Source organism: Leguminivora glycinivorella, chromosome 14, assembly GCF_023078275.1.
Source record: "Leguminivora glycinivorella isolate SPB_JAAS2020 chromosome 14, LegGlyc_1.1, whole genome shotgun sequence".
Lineage (NCBI taxonomy): Eukaryota > Metazoa > Arthropoda > Insecta > Lepidoptera > Tortricidae > Leguminivora > Leguminivora glycinivorella.
The window spans coordinates 10,960,345-10,987,669 of record NC_062984.1 but is presented as its reverse complement, the minus strand read 5'-3'; the positions used below and the strand labels follow the sequence as shown (position 1 = coordinate 10,987,669).

The window sequence follows — 27,325 nt, the reverse complement described above, 5'->3', positions numbered from 1 at the left end:
CCAGCGTCCGCCGGCTTTCCACGCATGCGCGCAGTATCGAAAAAACTGAAAACGTATTGTTTGGCTCTGTAACCATGGCAACGCATTGTTATAACGATACTGCGCGCGTGCGCGGGAAGGCTTTGGGCAGCTGAGCTGACAGTGCAAACCTTTGCGTCAAAATACAGGAAACAGTGTGAATTTCACGAAAGCTGTTCAAGAAAACTAATATAGTGGCGTCTTAATAACACCGCCACATGCGAAGGCCTAGTTGCCTTTTGCCAAAATTTTGCATAGTTTTAGGTACGCATACGCATTAATAAAAAAAAATGTTTATAATCCATAATGTTCCAACAGTTTCCCGGTATCCACAGGATTCTTTGGCTTTAACCAGTTAAAATACAGAAATTATATTGTCTATCGTGTGGTTAGATTTGTTCAACCCTAACGCGCCACGCCATTCGACCCCGCCAATGCAAAAGTGCAAGCTCACCGATACGACTACAGGCTGCACGACGCTATTCACTATTTTCACCGCAATTTAATGAGCTTTAGAAAGTAGATCCTTTTGAGATATACCTCCGTTGTTACTTATTATTAGTATTAGTTCTCTGCTAAGATTTAATCATGAGAACTGAACAAAACACGACGTCGGTAGTTCTAAAACCTAAGTAGGTAATAAATAAGTGTGTGTGTGGATTGAGTGAGCACCTTCCGAAAATAAAAAAAAATATGCTGATCATTTAGTAAAAGTTCTAAAACAATTGTAAAACGAATCTCTGAATTTGTAAAAAGATAAATCAAAAAATACAGCCATTAACATGTGCTCACTCAGTTCTCACAAACTACCAACGAAAACAGTGAATATATTCATTTAACATATAATATTTATATACTAACATTTAGTAAAAAATAGGCCAACCTACCTCTATAAATATTAGATCACCTAGTGACGTATTAATTTTTTTACAAATAGTTTCTTATGCTCACTCAATCCACACACTTTTGAAAAGCCGAATTTTGATGAAAAACATAAGATTTAGACCGCTATTATATGTGTATAGTTTAGTAAAAGTGAAATGGGAATTTGTAAAATACAAAACGAACCACTAACGTGTCAGGTTTTTTTATAATAAATTTTTGTAAGTGCTCACTCAGTCCACACGTTTTGAGAAAGTTAAAAATGTAAATATCTTACGATTTGTAGCACCTAAGACACTCGAAAGTACTTCAACATTTAGTAAAAATTTTTACTAAATATCCATTAAACCTATCACTGCAATGTCACAGTTTCGTTTTCTTTCAACCCCTTATTTGCCAAGAGTGGCACTGAAGCTTTAGTAGTTTCATGTGCTCTGCCTACCCCTTTATGGGATACAGGCGTGATTGTATGTATGTATGTAAATATCCACCATCTAATATTTTATATTCGTTGTCTGGTTTTAAAGATATTCAGACATAACTTTTCTCATACAAATGTATCAAGTAGGGTGACCACACTATGTCGGCTCCTGATTTTCCCCACCTTCCCATTGTCATATTGAGATTGGGGAGTTTCGTTCGTTCAATTTTGATAATATTAAACTAATACCATATTAATTCTCCATCTGCAAACTGTTTTTAGGTTATGTTCTTGGCCTAGTGATGATGTGTATTGTGTAATTTTTATCGACGTCAGGATAATAACCATATCGACATGCATGCATTAAAAAGGACATGAATAATAATTGGTAAGAAACAAAGAATATAATACTTCACTAGTAAGAAACCAGAACCTGGTAATCTAATCGCGCTAACAGATGAGCGTACCGGATTTGTAAGTGGGAGCGAGAAATAGTTATTCTTTTCTCGCTCCCACTTACAAATCCGGTAAACTATTATCAAAATTGAACGAAACTCCCCAATCTCAATATGACAATGGGAAGGTGGGGAAAATCAGGAGCCGACATAGTGTGGTCACCGTACTTGATACATTTGTATGAGAAAAGTTATGTCTGATTATCTTTAAAACCAGACAACGAATATAAAATATTAGATGGTGGATATTTAGTAAAAATTTTTACTAAATGTTGAAGTACTTTCGAGTGTCTTAGGTGCTACAAATCGTAAGATATTTACATTTTTAACTTTCTCAAAACGTGTGGACTGAGTGAGCACTTACAAAAATTTATTATAAAAAAACCTGACACGTTAGTGGTTCGTTTTGTATTTTACAAATTCCCATTTCACTTTTACTAAACTATACACATATAATAGCGGTCTAAATCTTATGTTTTTCATCAAAATTCGGCTTTTCAAAAGTGTGTGGATTGAGTGAGCATAAGAAACTATTTGTAAAAAATTTAATACGTCACTAGGTGATCTAATATTTATAGAGGTAGGTTGGCCTATTTTTTACTAAATGTTAGTATATAAATATTATATGTTAAATGAATATATTCACTGTTTTCGTTGGTAGTTTGTGAGAACTGAGTGAGCACATGTTAATGGCTGTATCTTTTGATTTATCTTTTTACAAATTCAGAGATTCGTTTTACAATTGTTTTAGAACTTTTACTAAATGATCAGCATATTTTTTTTTATTTTCGGAAGGTGCTCACTCAATCCACACACACACAATAAATAAGTAGAAGATAAACTGAAATACGTTAACTAGAACTTACAGTGCTGCAAATAACAAACACAACACGAAAAACACATGCTTTTACCGAATGTTTGATATGTATAGTTTTTTTTAAATTACTGTAAATTTTACCATACACTTTTTAAGTCAGCGAAAATACTCATAGATGATTATTTTTGTACGTCAGTTATAAGATCGATTAACAGCCAATCGACAAGTCGATATATCTATCTGTTGATCTATCAGCATGTTGAATCAATCCTACAGTCGATTAACTCCGTTACCCGGTCCGGTGCTTGCTGTCCGTGCATCTCGTTAGATGACGTCTAAACAAACCATATACTCATACACTCTTGGGTTATGACTGTGACGGAAGGTCATTGTCACATTGAGAGTTGAAGTGCTTAACAAGAAAACATGAATGTACCTCCCTGTAAGCACTTAACGGTCTACTACATACTGCCGGATTTGACAGAGAATTTTAGCAGTAGTATTATTTCTATTTAAATTAATTATAGCTAATAGTAAACATGGTATGTAAATTTACTACATCTAATTCAAATATTATCATTTACTATTCGCTAGGTGCACGACTGGTGCTGTCCGTTCCAACGACTGCCGCTAGCATAATGTTTGACACTCCATAAGATTATGCGCGTATTTCTAACATTCAGTGCCACTCCTTCACGCACAGACATCCTCAAAGGACGCTAGACAGATGTAATGTGTAGTAGTAAAAACTTGCCTTTACTAAAAACTTTTCTCATCTTTCCAGGAGTGGACGTGACAGCAAACCAGGATGAGATCTCGTCCCACGAGACCTTCCAGCTGGAGTTCAACTGGGCCACGAAGCGCTGGTACATCCGCACCATGCAGGACCGCTACTGGACGCTCGAGACCGGCGGCGGCATCCAGGCCGCCTCTGATAATAAGTAAGTGCCTGTTATACATGACTAACTACCTATTGAAAAATAATGTTCTGATAAAAGTTCAACAACTGGCTTAAGTTGCTTTCTCGCGCGCGACTCCAAATATCTAGCGCGACTTGAAGGTGTGATACTATACAGCACGACCACGGATGATTTTATTAATTCTGATGCGGTACAAATTCACGAAAAAAAATGTACTTTTTTGTACTGACGTTTAAAAAAAATGTACCCTTATGATTTTGGAGTTTCGACATAGGGCCCGGGGTCGTGCTAGGTAGGTACTCCCTGGCACGACCACACTATATTTAACGAGATTTTAAATTTCTGTTGCAGTACAAATTCACGAAAAAAAATGTACTTTTTTGTACTTAGGTACCTTTTAAAAAAAAATACCCTCATGGTTTCGGAGTTTTGACATGGGGTGTGGTCGTGCTAGATAGGTGGTACTAAACATAAAATTCAAACAATTTTATAACATGATTTTACCATAAGACACTTGAAATCGTACAAGAAATTGTATTTTTGACTCTTCCATTGTACTTATTCAGAACGCACCTTAAGTAACATTGCAATCTCAAACACGTGAAACGGAACGCACCCAAATAGACCTTTCTTCTTGATCCTTAATTTGAAACTTTTGTGGTGTCGGTCGGTGCTTCGTGGAAATTGTAATAAACGCAAATTGACTTATTTCTGTGCAATTATGTTCCAGTTGTTTTTATTGCGTGTTTCCTCGCTTTAGTGAGGTGAAAAGTTATGTGTTACACACGGGATGCAAAGTTATTTTAACTCATGTGTATCGCTTCGCTCATGATTCTATTTTCGAACCACTCGCTTCGCTCGTGGTTCAACCATAGAATCCATTCGCTCGCTCGTAGTTCAACCCTAGAATCCATTCGCTAGTTCGTGTTGCAATTCCACACTCGGTTAAAATACAACTTTGCTGCCTTGTGTAACAAATAACTATTGTTGTTTCGTTGTTTGTCGGTGAAGGTCGCAAATATCGTGAAGAAACTGGACTAATTCCTAAATCTACCTAGTTTTTTTACCCTTTGGACCGATACGTCCGACTTTGCAAATAACAGTCTTTTCGTAAAAGTAGTGGCTACGCCGATTTTTAGGATAAGTTACTATTTATGCAGTCCCACAATTGTGGCAAAAAGCGGCTATAACGCTTTGGCCAAGAATAAAGAATCTTGCTTCAAAACCTTTCTCATAATACATCCTCAATTAACCTTGAACTATAACATTACAGGTCATCGAACGCTCTGTTCGAACTGGACTGGCAGGGCGACGGCGCCGTGGCGTTCCGCGCCAACAACGGCAAGTACCTCATGACGAAGCGATCGGGACACCTCTACGCCAACGCGGACACCATCGACGACAACTGCAAATACTACTTCTATCTCATCAACAGGTCAGTTCCGTTGAATATCACAAATTATAGACCGTTTCATTTGCGATGCAACACAGCTCGCTTGTGTTTCGTGGGTATTCGTAAAGTACCGAGATAGGTGCTACGTGCTAGAGATGGTGCGAGGGGAGAAGTACACGCACGCGTTGTTGTGGCTTGAGGCCACAGTGGCCACACCCAGGCTCGAATAAAGAGTGACACAACTATGACTCCTTTTTTAATATTAGATACTAGACTAGAGCCTCAGTAGAAGATTATCTCTTGTTGTTAAAGGCCAGGCCAGTTTGAGATAGATTTTTCATGAACTGGCCTCTTAATTCTGTCATCTACAAGCATAGTGAAGCTCGTTCGTCATTGCAGTTCCATTACACAGGCTGAATTAATTTGACAGTTGTTTAGTCTCTGGATTGATCTAAGTTATATTGCAATATACGTAGTAGATATAATAAGCTGATTAAATATGAAAAGTTGCAATCCTCTTGTAATTTCACAGGCCTATTCTAGTGCTGAAGTGCGAGCAAGGCTTCGTCGGACCGAAGGGCGTCCGACTGGAGTGCAACAAGGCCAACTACGAGACCATACAAGTCGTACGCGGACCCAAGGGAGCCGTTTATTTCAAGGGCGAGTTATTTCGATCTTTATGCAATGAGCCTTTTTAGGGTTCCGTAGTCAACTAGGAACCCTTATAGTTTCGCCATGTCTGTCTGTCCGTCCGTCCGTCCGTCCGTCCGCGGATAATCTCAGTAACCGTTAGCACTAGAAAGCTGAAATTTGGGGGTCGGTATCAAAACGACTGGATTCTCAAAACGACCAGAACCACATAAAGACTTGATCGCAAAACGACCACATCTGCAAAAAGCCTTTATCTCGTAATGACTTTCTAGTAAAACGACCACAAAGCATAAAGTCTGAATAATCAGAACGGCTTACTCTCAAAATTACTTGTTCGCGAAAAGACCACCTCGTAGATGGTACAGATCTTAAAATGCCCTAATAGCAAAATAACTAGAACTTAAAACAGTTGTTTTAAGTTCTAGTCCTAGTGAAACGACTACAATTTATGGTATCAAAACGACTAGTTATCAGAATAGCAAAAATATGTCCATATGTACTACTTATTAAATAAATACTTATCCTGCTTCGTGAGCAGGGTCACCACCTCTAGGCCTAGGCTGTGGGAACTATTATATAACTAACGCCGTGTCTTGCGTGGGCGACGGTCGCGCGACCGTCGCCGTCGCGTCTCATCGCATCGTCTAGTTCCATGTCGATAAGGTTTGATTTTGTATGCGTCGCATCGCCGTCGCCCACGCGAGCCAGGGCGTAAGTAAACTTTGAATGAAAAAGGCGATCCTAACAATTTTTTTTTCTTTTAATTGCTGGTTTTTCTAAACTTGTACAATAAAACACATATTTACTTCAGATAGAAAAAAAACTTTATTATAACTCAACTTGCGTAAAACAGGACAAAAATAAAATTGTAGTACTTCCTGAACCTTTTATTTTATTTTATTTATTTACTTCCTGAACGTAGTACACATACCTATAAATCTAACTTGATCTCCGAAATGTTTTGGAGAATATGGACACAAGTTGTCCACAGGATGGGCGTGGGTTTCCGCTGGAACCTTGCATTGACGTGTCTGTGCCATGATAGGTAGGTACTTGGATTATGTTTTATGTATCTACTATAAGTAGGTAGAGTTTTTGCAGGAAGAGAAAAGAGGAAAAGGGATATTTTTTAAGTTTCATAAATGATGGTAAACAGCAGTCACTTTCATAGAACTAGTGTGGAAATAAAATCTGGGGATAAGGTGCCAAAGCGGATTCCATGCAGGCTCTTTTATAATGTTGAAACACGAGACGTACCTATTCATTACGATATCATACATTTCATGCTATTTTACTAACAAGACTAATTGCTACCATGCCATTCTGAGATTAAGTTCATTTGCGATCTAGTTATTATTTGTGCCGTTTGTATATCCGAGGTCTTTATAGAGAGTACGTCGTAGACGTCGCATCGGACCGATAGATGGCGCCATCGTTCGTTGTAAGTCGCTCCGGCGTCTCACCGCCGCGATGTTGGTAGTCCCGTTTTTCCCCACCTGCAACACAAGGCCCCCCGCGCCCCGACTCGCCACCAGCCACCCACTTTGTTTCGTCGAACGCCGAAGTGACCGGTTGTCGCGTATTCCGTTCGAACATTTTTATAGCATGGTGTCTCGAAATTAATCTTTTAGTTTCTATTTCCTTGTTATTTCTGGTCAAACCAGAGTTATTCGTGTTTTTATTTAAAAAGTGGCTTATAACGTTTCGGAATTATGAAATTTTTCAATTTCATCCGTCAATTCTTTCTTCCCTTTTAATTTGCGCTCGTTCGTCTTGAATAATGAGATATATTATGCCTCGCTAGCGATCATTATTCGTCTTTCGGGGTTCTCACTATAGAAATGAACGAGCGGTGCTTTATGATTCTACCCACTTTTTTGTAAGAAAGTTCCATGCTGCAAAAATCGTTACCGTTAATCAGTTTTCTTTTTAAACTATTCGCATTTCCGAGACTAAAGTAGGAAGTGTTATCCGCGTATTAAAAGTTTCGCGCGAGAATATAAGCGGTAACGTAGGTAAGTTGCTCCGCCGGGGACCACGTGCTCCGGGGACCACGTGCTTCGCGACCGCGTGCTGCGCGACCTGCGGGCTGCGGCGGCGGCGGCGGCGGGCGCGGTGGAGGAATACCGCGCTTCAAGGAGGTTTGAATTTCTCCGACGAATGGGTGAGCAGATTCATATTATTTTAGAAAGAATATGTTCGGTTTCCGATTCGGTGCGGAGGCCCCAAGCCACGTGTCGGCGCCGAAACTTACTGTAGCGCTGCGATAGCGCCGCTGACCGCGGCAGTGTTGTCCGCCGCGTCGGCGCCGCCGAGGTTGCGTAGAAGTTGCCTCCTCGTTAACGATGGCCATCTCTGCGGTGCCGCCGAACAACGTTGTGGCCGCCGCATAGGCATCGCGTGCGACGCTGTAAGTATGTCTGCTGCTGCCCCGACGCGAGCGCCGTGCCGTTAGTGATCAGTCGTCAATACGCAGGCTACCAGCGCGGCCACCTTCTGCCCCCGCCACAACGCCGCGAGCCTGCTGAAGCTGTCCACCAGTATCGCTGGCCGCCACGCTTATGCTGGCGCCTCGATGGTGATGCAGAGCGTTCGTCTGCCGTGACAACGCCGCGATCCTGCTGAAGCTGTCCACCAGTATCGCTGGCCGCCACGCTTATGCTGGCGCCTCGATGGTGACGATGCAGAGCGTTCGTCTGCCGTGACAACGCCGCGATCCTGCTGAAGCTGTCCACCAGTATCGCTGGCCGCCACGCTTATGCTGGCGCCTCGATGGTGATGCAGAGCGTGCGTCTGCCTTGACAACGCCGCGAGCCTGCTGAAGCTGTCCACCAATATCGCTGGCCGCCACGCTTATGCTGGCGCCTCGATGGTGATGCAGAGCGTTCGTCTGCCGTGACAACGCCGCGATCCTGCTGACTGTCCACCTGCTGTAGCTGTCCACCAGTATCGCTGGCCGCCACGCTTATGCTGGCGCCTCGATGGTGATGCAGCGAGCTCATCTGCCGTGACAACGCCGCGATCCTGCTGAAGCTGTCCACCAGTATCGCTGGCCGCCACGCTTATGCTGGCGCCTCGATGGTGATGTAGAGCGTTCATATGCCGTGACAACGACGCGAGACGCGACCCTGCCGAAGCTGTCCACCAGTATTGCTGGCCGCCACGCTTATGCTGGCGCCTCAGTGGTGATGCGGAGCGTAATACTGTTAACCGCTGCACAGGCGTCGCAATCCTTCTGCGTCTGCCGTGACAACGCCGCAAGCTACTTGAAGTTTTCCACCGGTGTCGTCGGCCGACACGCTCATGCTGGCGCCTTGATGTCGCCTCGATCGCACGAGGTAAGATTGCAGACGCGGCGACCTTCATCGCGCCACCGAGCGCAATACTGCGGCTGCCGCGAAGGCGTCGCTAATTTTCCTGCCGCGTTTGCCGTGACGACGCCGCGAACTCTGTTGATGCTGTTCACCGATGTAGCTGACTGCCACGCTGGCGCCGGTGCCTCCCGCGCTGACGGCGGCGACCTCGAGAGGGCCACCGAGCACAATACTGCGCGACGCGACAGGGCATCGAGACGCCTTTCGAGCTGACGACGGCCGTCTCAATCTCACCGCCGAACATAACAGCGTCTGCTGCAGTGACAAGCTGGTAAGATTGCTGATGTGGGCCCTTGGTGCTGCTAGCCGCCACGCTGATAACGCCCGTCGCGCCTAAGATGTCACGCTCACCGCGAACACTGTCTTCCCCTACAATGGTGCCACGACCACGACTATCCAGGCTCCGTCTGCTACGGTATCGTTGCAGACTCTGTTGCTGACCAGGCTGATACTATCCTCCAATGTGACGCCGGGCGCCGCTATCAGCTGACATCCCGTACACTATGGTATCCACTCTTCTCTTTCCAGTTCCCGTGAAGTACGACTGTATTTACACTCTATTTTGACCAAGGACTCCTCCGTCGCCGAAGTGAGAACAGATAAATTCTTAAGATGCTACGTCCTAACGTGGTTTGGAGACCCATAGTTGAACGAGGTAAGACGTCAATAACCGGACGAGGAGCCGCACTGCTGCGAGGGTGTCCTGACGATGTTCGCGAGCTATCTAATCGGAGAGGCGCCTCGCGAGAAGACCCTGTGATTCCTGTACATCGCTCATTGTGTAGGTCAAAGACATCGTAAAGGTTTGCGGAATTAAAAAAAAAAATCCCTTTCAGAATGTCCAGATCTGAATTCGAGCCAGCGTCCTGCATCCTGAGCGTGCGTCTGTTTACCGGGCGGACACCAAAACCAATCGGCAATCTGGCCGCGGGGGTTCCAAGTACACGACGATTTCCCGGAGGCTTGTGGCGCCCCCTGTCCATTCGAGAGATTAACTTATTCGCCGAGCCTCTAATAAACAAATTGGGAAAAATAAACCTGCTTCGCCTTAGTGAACTTCAGATTCCAGCTCAAAGCGAAAGGGGCCAGGAACTCAGGAGTACTTCAGTAGTTATCATCTGGCTCGACTATACTCAATTAATATAGTGCTTGATTCGATCGTAGAACCTGATTTCATAAATTTCACAACTTTCGTGGTCTACAGAGGAAGGTTGCACCGCTGCAGTTTCCAGCATTACCTCGTACAGCTGCCGATAGCTGTAGGCCAATCGCCCCTGTTTTGCTTGCATCTGCAGCCCGATAAGACCTTCAATAATCGGAACATTGTACGAAGTAAAGCTCTTCCGATGGAGAATAATCTTCAACAGGCGGTGGCGCTGGCGACTGAAGTGACATGCAGCCGGCTTAAGGTTCGCATAGCACTATATGCTATGCACAGTTCAGTTGTATGTTATGTTATGCTGTACGATGGCAGGACTACATCTCTTCTGTTACGAGTAACTACGACAGTAACTGCTGACTCCAACAGACTGTCGTACGAGGTCAGTATGCACCCCCTGGGAGCCAAGTAAGTGACCTTCGGTGACCTCGCCTTCTTCTGCTTCGCCCGTCATCGTACCTCTTCGTCTGCGAGAGCCCTGCATTACGCCGTACAACGGTACGTATTAAGCCTCCGCCACACATAAAGCGCATTCCGCTTCGCTATCAGCGCTCGTTCGTTCCCGCTAGCGCCCACTGGGCGCAACGCCAGCGTTAGTGCGGTGCACCGCCATTATTGCGCTCCGCCTACGCTCTTAAAGCGCGCATGTGTGGCGGTGTTAAATTCACCCCTTGACCTGCTACCACGACGTGTTCAGCAACCACCAGCGATGCGACACTGACGTCTCCACCTCTCAGTCTACTCTGTCGACCTTCATTGCACGAAGTAGAAATCCGTCGCATCGGGTTTTGGATTAGGTAATGGATTACCCTAAGAGTCAATGACTGACTTAAAGAAATCGACTGATACCTCCGTCCAGTGTAGTAGCAATCGACAGCGCTCGTACTTTTCATCTTCTAGGCTAGTCTTACCGAGCGATCGGTATCCTCAAATGCCCTCACTAAAAAGAGTTCAGAGTTCAGGAGTCTCGCTTGCAACCGCGCTCGCTTGACGCGAAATAGTCTGATCGAAAATACCAGTATTGTAACAAATAGCCCTTGGGCACGTGAGTGATGACCTTTTTCTGTGTTTGATATGGACGTAAGACGTTGGACTTTAAATAGTCATATCAAAGCTAATATTGATTTAGATAATTTTTACGAAGGGTTGACAAAAGCAGTATCAATTACGTTACCCTGCTACAGTACAGATAGTTACACTACTTTTACAGTTAATTTCCACACTTTGTGTCTGAAATTGGGTTTATAACCTGATAAAATAACGTGTCTGTTAATAATAATAGTGTATCTAAGGTTTTTGTATCTTGTTCAAGTCAGCCTCGCCTACATCTTTTTTTTTTTTTTTTGGTTTTGATCTGCGATGTATAATAATGTCATTTCTCTAACTATTCGCTGACTAAAGCTAAACGTCATCACGAAAATCTCTTTATGCGTTTCTGGCACCGAGATATTCGCGGATCGAAGGCTATTTCGACTGATACATCTGTCAAATCGGTTCAACTGATTCACTTATTCTTCTATGCTATGCCATGCCAATAGGGCTACCAAAGGCTTGCGCGCCAGCTGACTCGCCACCAGGAGATAATAAACAGGTCTCTATAAAGACCTCGGATATACAAACGGCACAAATAATATAAAAATTTTACCTTCCAATAAAATTTGTATTATTTTGCCTGGTATATCCGAGGTCTGAGTGATGCCTTCCTGGTAGGCTTAATATACCGTCGGCACTTCTCCTCAACAATGTGGGTGGCTGGTGGCGAGTCGGGGCGCGGGGGGCCTTGTGTTGCAGGTGGGGAAAAACGGGACTACCAACATCGCGGCGGTGAGACGCCGGAGCGACTTACAACGAACGATGGCGCCATCTATCGGTCCGATGCGACGTCTACGACGTACTCTCTATAAAGACCTCGGATATACCAGGCAAAATAATACAAATTTTATTGGAAGGTAAAATTTTTATATTTTGCTATTAGGGCATTCTAAGATCTATACCTTCTACGAGGTGGTCTTTTTGCGAACAAGTAATTTTGATAGTAAGCCGTTCTGATATTCAGACTTTATGCTTTGTGGTCGTTTTACTAGAAAGTCATTACAAGATAAAGGCTTTTTGCAGATGTGGTCGTTTTGCGATCAAGTCTTTATGTGGTTCTGGTCGTTTTGAGAATCCAGTCGTTTTGATACCGACCCAAATTTGGTACCAATATGTATATCAATCACGCCAACAAAGTGCAAAAATAAAAAATGGAAAAAAATGTATTATTAGGGTACTCCCCTACATGTAAAGTGGGGGCTGGTTTTTTTTTTCATTCCAACCCCAACGTGTGATATATTATTGGACAGGTAATTAAAAATTAATAATGGTTTACTAAGATCGTTTTTTGATAATATTAATATTTTCGGAAATAATCGCTCCTAAAGAAAAAAAAAGTGCGTCCCCCCCCCTCTAACTTTTGAACCATATGTTTAAAAAATATGAAAAAAAATCACAAAAGTAGAACTTTATAAAAACTTTCTAGGAAAATTTTTTTGAACTTGATAGGTTCAGTAGTTTTTGAGAAAAATACGGAAAACTACGGAACCCTACACTGAGCGTGGCCCGACACGCTCTTGGCCGGTTTTTTCTTAAATAGAGGCCGAGAACCTATTTGTCACAGATGCTGATACTTTTGGGTAGAATCACTAGCAGATTCAATTCTGATGATCAAATTGTCCCAAATAATTGTAGGTATGGTATTTGTTGTATGAAGCACGTCACTTGCAAGTATAGGTTGCAGTTACAGAAACGTGAAGTAGTGAAATTTGACATTTCGGGAAGTTTCTTTTTAGTGACAGAATGGGCAGTGCTGTAGATTCCGAGTACACTTTTCTGAGTGTTTTCAGAAGACACGCGAAGTGACAAATTAACAGACTTTCACTAACAAGCAACATGTTTATATTTTCAGGGTCAAACGGCAAGTACTGGCACGCGGACGGCGAGTCGGTGACGATGGACTCTGACTCGCCGCAGGGCTTCCACCTCGAGCTGCGCGAGCCCACGCGCCTCGCCATCCGCGCCGCCGCCGGCCGCGAGTACCTCGCCGCCGTCAAGAACGGCAACTTCCGTCTAGCGGGTAACTACACACCACCATACACTGAAATAAATACCATACACCGAAGAAAAAACGATCAAGTCCACTGGAAACGGAGCCGGAAACCTAGGCTCAATCGTGAACTCTCGGAACGTGTGTTCTGCTGTTGCCCTCCTACTTAAATCGTACAGTAGGTACCTAATACCTAGATTTTCTTACCCCTCTGGCAAAAACCTTTCACAATGTTTTTTTTTGCGTGTAAGTACTGGATTTTTTTGCTACGAATAAGAAGATTGTTAATTTGTATATTCTTCTTTCATTCGATGAATGGAAAGATATTGGTTCATATTATCTGCGTATGAGAATCTTGTTATTGCCGTAGGTACGAGTATACTTATTACTTGTGTCTTTGTTATGCATTTTCTAATTGAAAAATTATACTTGCAGGTACTGACCTCAGCTCGGCGACGCACTGGGAGTATTAGATACGACAGCAACAAGAGATTCCTTTGGACGAACCAGCGTTGGATACAGGATACATTACATGCTGATGCCCGCATTAACATACCTATTTTAATGTAGTAAAAATATTGTTGAAATATTGGTTAGAGCGTGACCAATGTTTAGACAATTTTTTTTAATTTTACAACAGTATCAAAGACTGTTTTTAGGGTCATTTAGACTTGGATATGCTTGGATCAATGTCCATATCCACTATAGTAGTAAGTTTCAATTTTGTACGGCGTTAGTTAAGTGGTTCGCTCAAATGAATCTCCTTAGAAATAAACCCTAGATTACAAACCAGTTCACGTAATCTTCCATAGCATACGAGACTAAACATTTGGCTATCGAGTATCGAACTCCAGTTCCCGCGCATCGTGAACAATTGTGTGTGACCGCTCAGTTGACGCCATTTTGAAAACCCAGCGGCCATTTTGTTACAGCAAGATGGCGGCCTCCGAACGATCCAAACAACTGGTTCTATCAAGAATCAACTGCCAATAGTTTGGTAAAGAAAAATAGTAAAAACGGGAATGTTGCTCAATGAGTGAATCATTGTCCTTATACATTTCGGCAAAAAAAAAAACGAAAAAGGATTCAACTGCAGCGGCGCTCGTTTTTGCATTTAGTATTATTAAGGTACTCTCCGCGTTGCGGGTGTGATCGTTCGCTTCATTATAATCGTAATTATTTTAACATCATATAGATCTGTCTACGCTTGCTTAAGATATTTTACCCTTGACCATTTCGGCTTCGATTATTTATTATTAGAATTATATTCGGGACGTATATTTTCGAGATTTATAGGTAGTGTCTAGTCGGTGGTTTATACGGTTTACGTATTGGCGTAGGATCATGAGACTGAAGCCTACAGCAGTGGAACTTATTTAAGTTGAGGGCTCACGCAATACCGGCCGCGCGCGCTGTGCGCTACGGGGCTCTACATACGCCGAGACATCAGAGTTGGTGCGATTGAAATGTTGCCAACGCTTTAACTGCAAATTTTAACCTTATACGTTTTGGGTACTCCCAATATTTCTATAGTCGGTAGGCCCTAAATCCAGCCCAGCGCAAGCGCGTCTGGCTAACTAATAAACTAAAATAAAGATAAGTAAGTTAGGTTATTTAAGTATAGAGTAAGGCGAATGCCGCTTCCAATATAATCGTCCATTCCACGCTTCATGGGGTGTTTTATACATTTATATAACCGGTGCATTGTATATAAACGATCGACGTTTACTCAGATAACCTTTGTACTTACTTGGGAGCGTGTTTTTATAATGAACAAAATATGTTTATTGGTGTACGCAGAATGCTGATCCTGGATTAATATTTGTACGATAATGTCTTTGTAAACTATTTATGAATAAATTATAATCATATTGTAAAGTGCTGTTTCATTTAGCCTTAAGCTAGGAACATATTACGCGGACGTCCGCCGTCGCGCGACCGCGGATCTAGACAATGAATATACACTTAACCGTGAAAACTATCGGTCGTCGGTCGTGGACGTGGCCTTGAGCGCACGGACGTCCGATCGAAATCTGGCTCGCTGGATGTTTTGGTCAGCCGAAGCCACGTCCCGAAGACCGTGCACACTGATCGGTCGCGGTCGCGCCGACCGCGTAGTATGTTCCTAGCTTTAGTGATTATAAGTTTATGGATAAACTGCAAGTTAACTGACCCTATCTATGGCCATATAGCCTATATATGAAGTATGTAAATAATTGTTTACAAAATCGTCTTGAAATCCTACTATCAGAGTGGCTACAATTATTTGTGTACATAATTATTATCTCGATAAATGACTAAAGCCTGACCAGCATGAGTATTATATTATGAAGATGGTGCTGCTAATCTCATCTCATGTATGTGGTGGCAGTTCAATACACGATTGAAAAAAATCGTTCTCTTTAACGCAACGTGGCGTGTCGTTATTGACATTCAATTAGAATTAATTGAAACAATACTCACGCGAGTGAACAGCTGCAGAATAAAGCGTAGGAGATGAGTAAAAATAATGTTCAATATTAGGCACTTGTTTTCCCCGGAAGAAATGTCTGGCAATTGTACATTCAAATAAAGGTAACTCCCCTAACAAGCACATCAATTTAATTAGCTCTTGATTTACCATTTTTTCTGGGAACCCCCTATTCACTTCCTGTGGTGCCTCGTCTAATCTAATGCTTGCTCAGAAACTTAGGTTTTTTTCTATTTTTAACGGCAGAAATATTTTATTAACTTCATAAATCACATACCTAGTATGTACTAATTTTTTACCATGTAACTATGCTTACAAGTGTTTTGAGGATACAATTTTAATTTTACTAGGTAAGTTTTTTGAAATTGAAAATTATTATACTAGATGAAAATTATAAATTAAATTAAGGTGACGAACCCAATCATGGACAGTTTAAGAAAAAAAATCGCCTGTTTTTGATATTTCACTGATAAATGTAAAAATTCTACCGCCAAGCGTGTTAAATCTTGAATGTCCTATCCTTCTTCTACATTTCAAGCGTATTGCAGAATAGATACTCCTATTAGTTTCTCCAGTAATGGATCCCCCATTATGGACAGTGAAATAAGTTTAAAATTTTACTTTTAAAGCCAACTGATACTCAATGAGTCAATTTTATATACCATAAATACAATTAGTTTGAGTTATTTTAACATAGGATTGTTTCTTGTAAATTTTGGTTTTGTAAATTGTTCCTTGTCCACCATAGGAGGTAGGCAGTTTTTCGGTTCCAGTAATGGACACTCGCAAAATAACGCCATTTCTTTATATCTTTGGAGCAACAAACTAGTATGTTTTATACCTTATCTCATGCTTAATGCAGTAAGTAAAACGCATTCAAGTTTACACCGAGTATTATTTTTTTATTATTTTATACATGAACTCAACTCTCTTAGCAACATTACTAAGAATTCGTCTTCATATTTTTTTCAGTAAACTGGTGAATTTTATCTTGTCGCCAAATCCTTCAGAAATAACCGAATTAATTGAAACTTCAAAATGAAACAGCTCTACAACTCTAGTTTATGGTACATAGCCGTCAGTTTTTAGAAACTAATTTTAGATACTTATTTTTAAGGATTTGTGTTTTTTTGTCCATAATGGCATCTTTGTCCATTATGGGGTATTTTACCTTATCATGTTAATTAGTTTCTGAACGCAACCATTTCGCAAGATGACGAAACGTCAAAACTGTCAAAACAAAGAGCTAGTAAAAAGCCGGTACGCCGGTACGATCGTTATCGTAATTGTTAATTAAAACAACTTAAAATTTGCTTAAAAAATGCTCCTTAAGAAACTATTTACTATAGTTTTCGTACGTACCGACACGCAAGTACTCTTAGGTTTGAAGAAACGCGGTTTCGGCGTAAACAAGTGGAACGGTTTTGGCGGTAAAGTCGAGCCCAATGAAACAATAGTGGAAGCAGCCGTGCGAGAGTTGAAAGAAGAATGTTGTCTTATCGTTAAAAAGAGCGACATGAAGAATATTGGCCACCTAGAATTTACGTTTGAAGGTGAATCGACAATGATGGACGTGAGAGTATTTAGTACAACCGTTTACGAAGGAACGCCTACGGAAACAGAAGAAATGCTCCCCAAATGGTACAATAATGATGAAATCCCATATAAAGACATGTGGCTTGACGATGCGATATGGTACCCATACATGTTAAAGGGAAAGCTTTTCTATGGAAAGTTTCATTATCAGGGACATGAAAAAATTATAAATTATAATGTTGAAGAGTTGCAGTCCATGGAGGATTTTTATGCTAACAGGAAATGAAGTATAATCTGGAGCCTAGACAGTGTTAATATCTGATTGTAGTAACTGTTTGCTGTTAACATTTAAGATCCAACTTTAATTTTGATAAAAATATATTATCATAACAAAATTAAGTATAATAGGCATGCTTGCCTTACTTTAGTATTATTTCAAGTGATTTATTATGTAACATGTCATTATAAGATTGTTTCTTAGGCTGTGATACAACTTAGTTGTTCCTAATAATGTCAAAGTAACTAATTAAATACCATTAATTAATTTGATATTCTCTGTTTTCTTGCCTTTCTCATTTAATGCCAATATGTGTTGCTTACAAATCCTTTAATGTTCTGCCTTGTCACTCAAACTCATACAAATTATAATTGCTTTAGTATGTTTGATTTAACTATACTATCATCTAGTATAATAGTAGTTCCCAACCTGGGGGTAAAACAACTGGTATAATATTATGGGGGTTATGTGATAAGCCGAACAAAAAATCTTAGATTTTAACTACTATTTTTACAATCACTGCAAATCTATCAGTCAATTTGTATAAGAATGATCCTGTACCTAACATTTATTTAATTGTTTTACATGTACCCCTAATGTGGGGTCATATCGCGTCATGGCCATTAGAATCTTGTCTGGTATGAAATAAGCAAGCTAACGGGTCTGTCAAATTAAAATAAATCATACAAAACATATTAATTTATTTCACATACAACAATATACAACCAACCATACCATTGTTTGAAACAAGTTAACTTTACACATGTTACCTAACATTCATTCATTCACAAAATTATAACTAAGTTATGTTCAAGGAAATCTTTGATACTGAAGCTGAATACACAAAATAACTGGAAATTATATGCCATGCATGAAATTCAGAAACTGTCTCTTGTTATGTGTACATAACAACGTAGAAACTTCATATGTTATTTTTATAAGATTCCATTTTTAAAATGCCTAAGGAAAGTTTACTCATCTGTTACTAAGAACTAAAACTTTTCCAAAAACCCAACCCAGTTTCCCCATTACCAGGTGTTATAACACCGATTCTTTTTTCTGGATTTTTCTAGTGGGTATAAGTGACAATATACCAAAATATCCCGAAAAATCCGGGGGTAAGATTTTTTGCATTTAGGGTTATCTGGGTTAAACAGGTCTCTAACACTGCAAACTTCAATTGTAAGAGCTATAAAAAAATGCACGTTTCATTTTCATAGATTTCATAAAAATCAGCAGAATCACAGCTTTGCTGCTTAAGGTGGCTCGCTTTCCATACAAAAAACATCTACCATTTATTTAGTCACCGCACACTACAACTAAATAAAAATATGCGCATACATCTACTATACATTATCCGTCGTCGCGGTAGTGAATGAAATACATTGTTTCATACAGAAATCATGGACAAATCCTTGTGAATTTTTTATTAATTTTACGTAAATGTGCGTGCCAAATTTTGTGTACAGACACAGAGCCGTCATATTTCGCGCATTTTTAGTTGACATTGTCATCAGTGACATTTGGCTCTTGACAAGTAATTATTTAAAGATATTGGTTTAGTTAACTCAAGCAGACTCAGAAATAATGACGCATTTTGTCAACAAAGATACATATCGTGTATTTCGACACTGCTAATGTAAATCGAAATGGCGTCTCGGTCAAACGACTGACTATGATGCAGAAGATCGTGGGTTCGAATCCGAAGTTTTTTTTATCATTTGAACTTTTATGGATTTATTAAGTATTTTTTATTTTTTTAATGGAATATTTGACTATTACTATATTGCTTTCCTATTTTTTATTTTCATACAAAATACAATACAATCCTTTATTATGCCTTTGTTGATAAAATAAAATATTACACGTCTGGTATAATACATTATACATAGGTCATAGTGTGGGCATAGTATTAGTAAAGTATTGCATTTACTGAGCTGGTTGACCTATGTTATTGTTGTGTGAATATTTTTCTTCTACAACTAAATGGTTATATACAAGAATATGGGTAGCTTTTGCACATTGTAATTTTTCCTCAGTCACCCGTTGACCACGAACGCTGTAAAGTGTTTGAAACATCGGGATGAATTTTAAACTCATTATACGCGATTTAATCCGTTTTCATAGTTTTTATTTCATGAGTAACTATCGCGGTAACTGAAGACAATATTAACTAAATGGTTACAAATAATAATTATCATCAATATAATCTGGTCCAGGCAGGCAATTATGGTCGCGCGATAAATGATAAAACATCTGGCCGTCCCTATAATCGCACTTACTAATAGTGCGACAGGGACGGCCTGATATTTTATCGTCTATCGCGCGACCATGCTACCCGTGCTGTACTAGCTTTTGCCCGCGGCTTCGCTTGCGTTAGAAAGAGACAAAAGTAGCATATGTCACTCTCCATCCCTTCAACTATCTCCACTTAAAAAACATGTCAATCCGTCGCTCCGTTTGGCCGTGAAAGACGGACAAACAAACAAACACACATTATCTTTGGTGAAACAACGAATTCTTCCACTTCAGATTATAGAGTAACCAGCTTTTCCCATTTATAATAAACTAGCTTTTGACCGCGGCTTCGCTCGCGTAAGAAAGAGACAAACAGTAGCCTATGTCACTCTCCATCCCTTCAACTAAATCCCCTTAAATAATCACGTCAATTCGTCGCTCCGGTTTTGCCGTGAAAGACGGACAAACAAACAGACACACACCCTTTCCCATTTGTAATATTAGTATGGATTTGACATTATTATTTATATTTAATTAATTATATATGTATAGCCCAATTTCGTCGGGAACAGCGTGTTATGTAATGGCGTCGTTGGTGTACAGTCGTCTGTCACGCCGTGAAGGTGCGTTCGATTCCCAGGGTTCTATAAACTTTTTACTGGGGACGCTATTGCTATGTCTTGTATGGGAACCCTGCATTTTATGATTAAGCACTGAGACTTGGCACAGTTGTTCATTGGGTGGCCCTGAGTAGATAAAGATCGGGAGGCATCGAGAGCCCCCCTTAATTTAGGAGGGAGGAGGGGGGGAAGGCTGGCGCCTCCGCGCTTCCTTTGAAACCATATTTCTCAAAAACTATACAAAATAGGGCATGCGACATATCATTTTCAGATAAATGAAGGACGAGGAATTCATTTTTGGAACAAAAAAAATGTATTTTAGAACAAAAATACAAAATAAAATGGGAAAATCTGAAAATGAGATTTTTTTTTATACATATTATTGCACATTTTATGAAAACTGTAATGGTTTTTTCTAAATAAAAAATATTATTTAATAGCTACATTTATCTAGTTTTAGAAAATGTATAATTTGTTATAGAAATATATTGTACGACGAGTGATAAAAAATAATTTACATCGCCCGATAGGGTGATACGAATGCTCACTTCAATAAGTTTTGTCAATGATTTCGGGTATAATCACTATTTTTAACACACGAAAGCCGTAATCATTGTATTTTATGGCTATTTTAGTGATTAATGTACTTAAAATAAAAAAAATACAAAAATTTAAAAAAAAAAAACCGGCCAAGAGCGTGTCGGGCCACGCTCAGTGTAGGGTTCCGTAGTTTTCCGTATTTTTCTCAAAAACTACTGAACCTATCAAGTTCAAAACAATTTTCCTAGAAAGTATTCATAAAGTTCTACTTTTGTGATTTTTTTCATATTTTTTAAACATATGGTTCAAAAGTTAGAGGGGGGGGGACGCACTTTTTTTTCCTTTAGGAGCGATTATTTCCGAAACTATTAATAATATCAAAAAACGATATTAGTAAACCCTTATTCATTTTTTAATACCTATCCAACGATATATCACACGTTGGGGTTGGAATGAAAAAAAATATCAGCCCCCACTTTACATGTAGGGGGGGTGCCCTAACAAAACATTTTTTTCCACTTTTTATTTTTGCACTTTGTTGGCGTGATTGATATACATATTGGTACCAAATTTCAGCTTTCTAGTGCTAACGGTTACTGAGATTATCCGCGGACGGACGGACGGACGGACGGACGGACGGACGGACGGACGGACGGACGGACGGACGGACAGACAGACATGGCGAAACTATAAGGGTTCCTAGTTGACTACGGAACCCTAAAAATTAAATGTGATAACTTTTTTATAACATTATCCTATTTTGTTCTTTCTATACAATATATACCTAAAAGCAATAAATATGAATGAAAAGCCAAATTTATGTAGTTTATAAAAATATATAGTTTGTTATATAAATATATTACGAAACGCGAGATAAAAAATAATGAAAGTGACGTGGCAGGGCGATCTTGATGTACGGTACGGGTCAGCTTGTATGATTCGATGAGGTGAGGTAAAGGTACTCAAAGCTCTCAAAAAGTGTCCCACTGAGCATGAAACTTACAATAACTTGCAGTAAGTTTACATACCTCACATTTGTAAGTTTAGAATGTAAGGTCGGAGAAATATGACAACAACATTCAACTTATTGGTAATTTGAAACTTTCAGAAAATTAGTAGTGCTATATTATTGTAACATGACAAATGAAAACTAATATTATAATATTGCAAGGATGTTTTGATTACAAGTTATTTAAATGTTCATTTATTACATTGCTGCAACAAGGTATTAGCTATATTACATATGCAACGTTACAGCAACATTAACTTTTAAACATCAAGTTTTCAATGTTACTTCAATGTCTAAACTTAAAGTTTCCCAAATGTTCAAAATCAATATTACTGCAACTGACCACTTGAAATATTGGTTTTATGCAGTTGCTGCAATATCACAAATTAAGATTTACTTCAATAAAACCTTTTGATATAACCGGTATATTTATTTTGTAACATTACAGGTAATTATAAATACAATGTCACGGCAATTGTTTTTTTTAAGAATTAATTTCTCAATGTTGCACCAATTTTAAATAATAACGTTTATTAAACATTTAACATCAATATTGCAGTCATTGACCGTTTTAAATATATTTTTTATAATTTTGCTGCGTTATCACAAATTGATATTTCCTTTAATGAATCTATTTTAGAATCTATAAATATTACCCGTATCAAAATAGCATAACATCAGGGCAAATTATAAACACAATAGATGTTTTGAGCTATACCTATTAGATTTTTCAGATTGTTTTTTTACTGCTCGGTGGGTAGGTATTAGTGCGTTTTCACAATATCCGATTCGATATCGGATGTCGGACCGATATCCCATACATTACCGGCGCCATCTTGGATTTTTTCTATTGAAATCCTTCCGACATCCGATATCGGATCGGATAATGTGAAAACGGTCTTAGGGTAAGTTACATCAAGGACGAATTTCATTTCAAACCCCTACACCTTTTGAAAGACCTATGTTGGATATCCAACGACTCCATCACGAACCACTCAATAGATTCATCCCCAGCATGCAGTTTACTTTCCATTAAAATCCTTCCGACATCCGATATTCGGATCGGATAATGTGAAAACGGCCTTAGTGACCGGCGACACCAGAGCGTCGCGTGTCTCGGGGCGCGCAACGGGCGTCCGCGCCACGCCGCCTCAGTGTAATTCAAAAAACGTCTCCTCAGTACATTTTGTATAGGAAGGACGTAAGGCAGCGTTCCCACTTATGCGTCGCGTGTCTCGGGGCGCGCAAAGGGCGTCCGCGCCACGCCACCTGAGTGTAATTCAAAAAGCGTCTCCTCAGTACATTTTGTATAGGAAGGACGTAAGGCGCGCCGCCAAGCGGCGCGGCGCGCGCCCCGCCGCCGCCACGCCACCTGGGGCGCGTCTTACGTCTTTCCTATACAAAATGTACTGAGGAGGCGTTTTTTGAATTACACTGAAGCGGCGTGGCGCGGACGCCCGTTGCGCGCCCCGAGACACGCGACGCTCTGGTGTGGCCGGTCACTAAGACGCGCCCCCGGTTGCGTGGCGGCGGCGTGGCGCGCGCCGCGCCGCTTGGCGGCGCGCCTTACGTCCTTCCTATACAAAATGTACTGAGGAGACGCTTTTTGAATTACACTCAGGTGGCGTGGCGCCGACGTCCGTTGCGCGCCCCGAGACACGCGACGCTCTGATGTGGCCGGTGCCTTACGTGTGCACCCTGGCAGGCATTAGTATGGTCGAGCGATGAACGATGTTGATGTTTTATCTTATCATTTATCGGGCGACCATACTTGCCTCCCTGATACGTAGCGGCGTGTGCATCAGTGGGTTCGGGCCAAGCCACGTACATACCACATAATATTGTATCGTCACTACTTTAAAAAAAAACTTGTATCTTCGTCTGTCAATGAAAAGAAAATCGTATTAAGTATGTATGGAATGCATATAGACTTACTGTGTTTTAACTTTGAGAAGCAGGGTGAGATACGAGATTTTTTCAAAGTAGTGACGATATATTATATTGTGGAACTGGTAAAGCTAGGAACATATTATGGGTCTCGACCGCGGACGCGATCTGGATAATGATTATACACTGAATTGTGCAAACTATCGATTGTCGGTCATGCACGTGCAATCGCAGACGTCCGCGCAATATATTCCTAGCTTCATTGTGTGATAGCGTTCCCTTAAGGGCCACTTGTACCACCCGCTTAACTCAAGGTTAGTGGACTGTCAAATTCCATATAAAATGGTGGGTTAACCTCGGATTTTCGGTGGTGCAAGTGACCCTTACTGTCATTTAGGTTCAGGTTCCCAATAGTTGGTACTCTTATAAGATGGTGAAGGGTACCGTTTAGGCCTGGCTAATCAGAACAACAACAGCGTTTCCAATAGGATTTATTAAGACAACACAGAGCTATACACAAGTTTAGACGTTTAGAATCTGAATTTATATTTTCGTTAGTCAGACACACAAACACTGCTTATTCAACAACAACTACGAACAATATATTTAATCTTATAATTAAATCTTAAAACCCTAAAGACTAAAACTAACACAAGCAGGTTATAACTAAATATAAAAAACCCCCTCAGATCCCCTGCCTCCGGCATAGACCCAAGAATGCTTGCGGCGTTTCCCCTTTGCACCGCCAGACTCAACCTCTGAGCAAAGAAGGAACCCCTATTTGGTCCCCCCAGACACCTGTAAGGCGTTCCGACACCTTTTTAATAAAATTTTTGGACAAGTTTAGAAAAATAGTCTTTATGTATTAATGTGGTCTAGTAACACTAATGCCATAGGTGAGTGGTATATCTTGTACACTGTCTTTGCTTACACTGAACTGCACTTTCACTATTTGACGCGATGGTAGCGGGTGTACCAAAGACAGTATTATAGTTGAGATTTTATTTGTTGAATTTATTTAGTCTTCACATTAACAACTCTTTCTCTAAGGCCCACATGCCCTCTCCTGTTCTTCGATGGCCCATTGTTGGTTTTTATTTGCATATTATTCCCATAATCACAGGACACGGCAAGGAAGTGAAGAAGTGGCAGCATGGGCACACATTGGGCAGACACAATAACATCTCTGACAAAGACCACTGCAGGCTAGCATGCACCGGGCCCAGGATTGAGTGGCGTGAAGAGCACTGGTAAAGAATGGCCTCATTCGTCATGTCCCTCAGCCACAAGGATACAACAAAGAAGAGAATTATTCTTCTAAAATTTACTTCTGCAGCTCATTAATTTCCATTTTCGACTCTGCTACTTTTTCAACCGGCCGCTTACATTTTGGTTTACCTATAACAAAGTAATGTTTTAGAATAGTACTGCATAAAAACAAAAAAAAAATTGTTCACAAATTTTTCTAAGTCCTTTTGCTATACTCTGACCGTGTATAATAATACATTTATTGAGAAACAAATGTCAGTGTTTATCATATAAAAAAATGCCCTCACCATGATTTGAGCCTGAAGCCTTAATTAAGCACAGGGTCACTACACTGCCGAGACATGTCATATTAACAAATAACAACCGCTACATGAAGCAGAATATTTTCTTGTTCTCAATGAGGCCGGCTGCCTTAAGACCATATTGTCACAGTCTTAACATGCTTCCCTCAAATCCTCAATCATTCTGTGAATCCACCGCAAAATAGAAGAGGTAGTTTGATTAACAATATTATATTAATTAAACCTGAAGTTTGGCAATATGCGTACAATTCATACTAGAAGAAAGAATATGTTTCATACGTACATAAGGTATTCTTTGGAGGACAAACAGGTGTTTTTTTTAGCTTAAGAATAGTGAAAAAACCAATTATGTACAATAATATAAATTGTAAATAATGTCAAAGAAAAGATTCTGACATTATTTCAGTGTTGCCAGGTCCAATTTGAATAAAATCAGAAGACACGTGTCCTAAAAATCAGGAGACATAAATAATTCGTCACTACTTTAAAAAAAAACTCATATCTTCGTCTATCAATGAAAAGAAAATTGTAGTAAGTATGTATGGAATGCATATAGACTTACTGCGTTTTAACTTTGAGGAACAGCGTGAGATACGAAATTTTTTAAAAGTAGTGACGAATTGGCTCGAAAGTCATAGATTGATAAAGCCTGAGAGCCTAATAAAGAGAGAAATATAATATGAGAACTATTCTTCATACTAAACTGCAATGTCACCCCATACATCAGAATAAACAGCGCCCTCTTGACAATAATAGTCATATATTTCTGGTCAGGCTTTAGTATTATTATTCGATAACTTTATTTTCACAATTATTTGCAACATTTACATTAATAAAATTATTTAAAGAAAATTATGGCCAAGCAAATACTGTCGTTTAAAAAAGGCGCCTAATTCAAATTTTCTATGGCACAATAAACCTTCGCCCATGTTTCAAATTTGGCGCTTATTTTAGTATTTCGTAGTCAACTAGGAATCCTTATAGTTTCGCCATATTTGTCTGTCTGTCTGTCCATCCGCCTGTCCGTCCTGGACTGGAAACCGCTGAAATTTGCTTTTGCTGAGATGCAAAAATAAAAAGTGGAAAAAATAAATAATAATATAATATAATAAGTTTTATTAGGGTTCGGTTGCAATCTGTCATTTTTACCAGTAAAAGATAGGGTCTAAATAGCCATGAAAAAATAATGCCATGACATGAGGTGGGGTCCGTAGCCGTACCCTTCCATTCGATCTTGAAAGTCATTTTTTTTAGTTTTTCGTAAATAACTCGTAAACGGTGGCCCACAACAAAAAAATATGTTGAACAAAAACTATCTACATAAAATTTCCTACAAGAAAGGTTGTGTACGTTTTTTGGATAGGATCAATATATAAATGGATAATTTAGTAAGAAAGTTTTTTTTAATCGATTACATGCTCCGTTTTTCGTCAATACCTCGTAAACGGTGGCCCACAGCAAAAAAATATGTTAAACAGATAATATCTACATAAAATTTCCTATAAGAAATGTTATATAGGTTTTTACGCTAGGATAATTTTTTTAGTTGGAAAGTATTTTTAAATAGATTACATGGGCCGTTTTTTGTTGATAACTCAAAAACGGTGGCTCACAGCCAAAAATAATGTTACACAGAATTAATCTACATAATATTAAAAAAGTTTATGTAGATTAATTCTGTATAACATTATTCTTGGCAGTGAGGACCCTGGGAAATTTTTGACGCCGCCTTTTTTTTTTTTTTTTTTTCAAAATGGCCGACTTTACGTAGAGTGCTCAAATTTTGGTCGTTGAATCTCTTAGCGGCCTTGATTCGAATGAAATTAAAAAAAAATTAAAAATGCTACGAGTGTGAGAAAATTGGCCACTTTTATTTTGTATGGCAACTTTTAAACCGTAAGAGATAGCCGGGGGGTGCTCGACCAAATGTCATACAGGTCTCGGAGTAGAAAAAAGTTGCATTAAAAAAAAAAATCAAAATGGCCGACCTTTTTTTTTAATAATT

General features: G+C 39.9%; 3 protein-coding genes across 3 annotated transcripts in view; 2 read left to right on the top strand and 1 right to left on the bottom strand.

Moving 5' to 3' along the window:
- LOC125233073 (protein singed) overlaps positions 1 to 15,050 on the top strand; it is a 124,798-nt gene extending 109,748 nt beyond the window's left edge. Inside the window, exons 7-11 of the mRNA XM_048138934.1 lie at positions 3,378 to 3,534; positions 4,787 to 4,948; positions 5,439 to 5,566; positions 13,035 to 13,202; positions 13,608 to 15,050. Coding sequence (XP_047994891.1) covers positions 3,378 to 3,534; positions 4,787 to 4,948; positions 5,439 to 5,566; positions 13,035 to 13,202; positions 13,608 to 13,645 — 653 coding nt within the window. The 3' untranslated portion in view covers positions 13,646 to 15,050. The remainder of the gene's footprint in view (positions 1 to 3,377; positions 3,535 to 4,786; positions 4,949 to 5,438; positions 5,567 to 13,034; positions 13,203 to 13,607) is intronic.
- A 1,862-nt stretch (positions 15,051 to 16,912) lies between these two features.
- LOC125233040 (oxidized purine nucleoside triphosphate hydrolase-like) lies at positions 16,913 to 18,004 on the top strand. Its single transcript, XM_048138881.1, has one exon. It carries the CDS (start codon positions 16,964 to 16,966, stop codon positions 17,462 to 17,464), a length of 501 nt encoding a protein of 166 aa, XP_047994838.1. The 5' UTR covers positions 16,913 to 16,963; the 3' UTR covers positions 17,465 to 18,004.
- Positions 18,005 to 18,139: 135 nt separating this feature from the next.
- The window catches only part of LOC125233039 (nuclear pore complex protein Nup85), a 42,990-nt gene continuing 33,804 nt past the window's right edge, over positions 18,140 to 27,325 (bottom strand). Inside the window, exon 10 of the mRNA XM_048138880.1 lies at positions 18,140 to 18,710. The gene's annotated coding sequence lies outside the window, so the exon portion shown is untranslated. The remainder of the gene's footprint in view (positions 18,711 to 27,325) is intronic.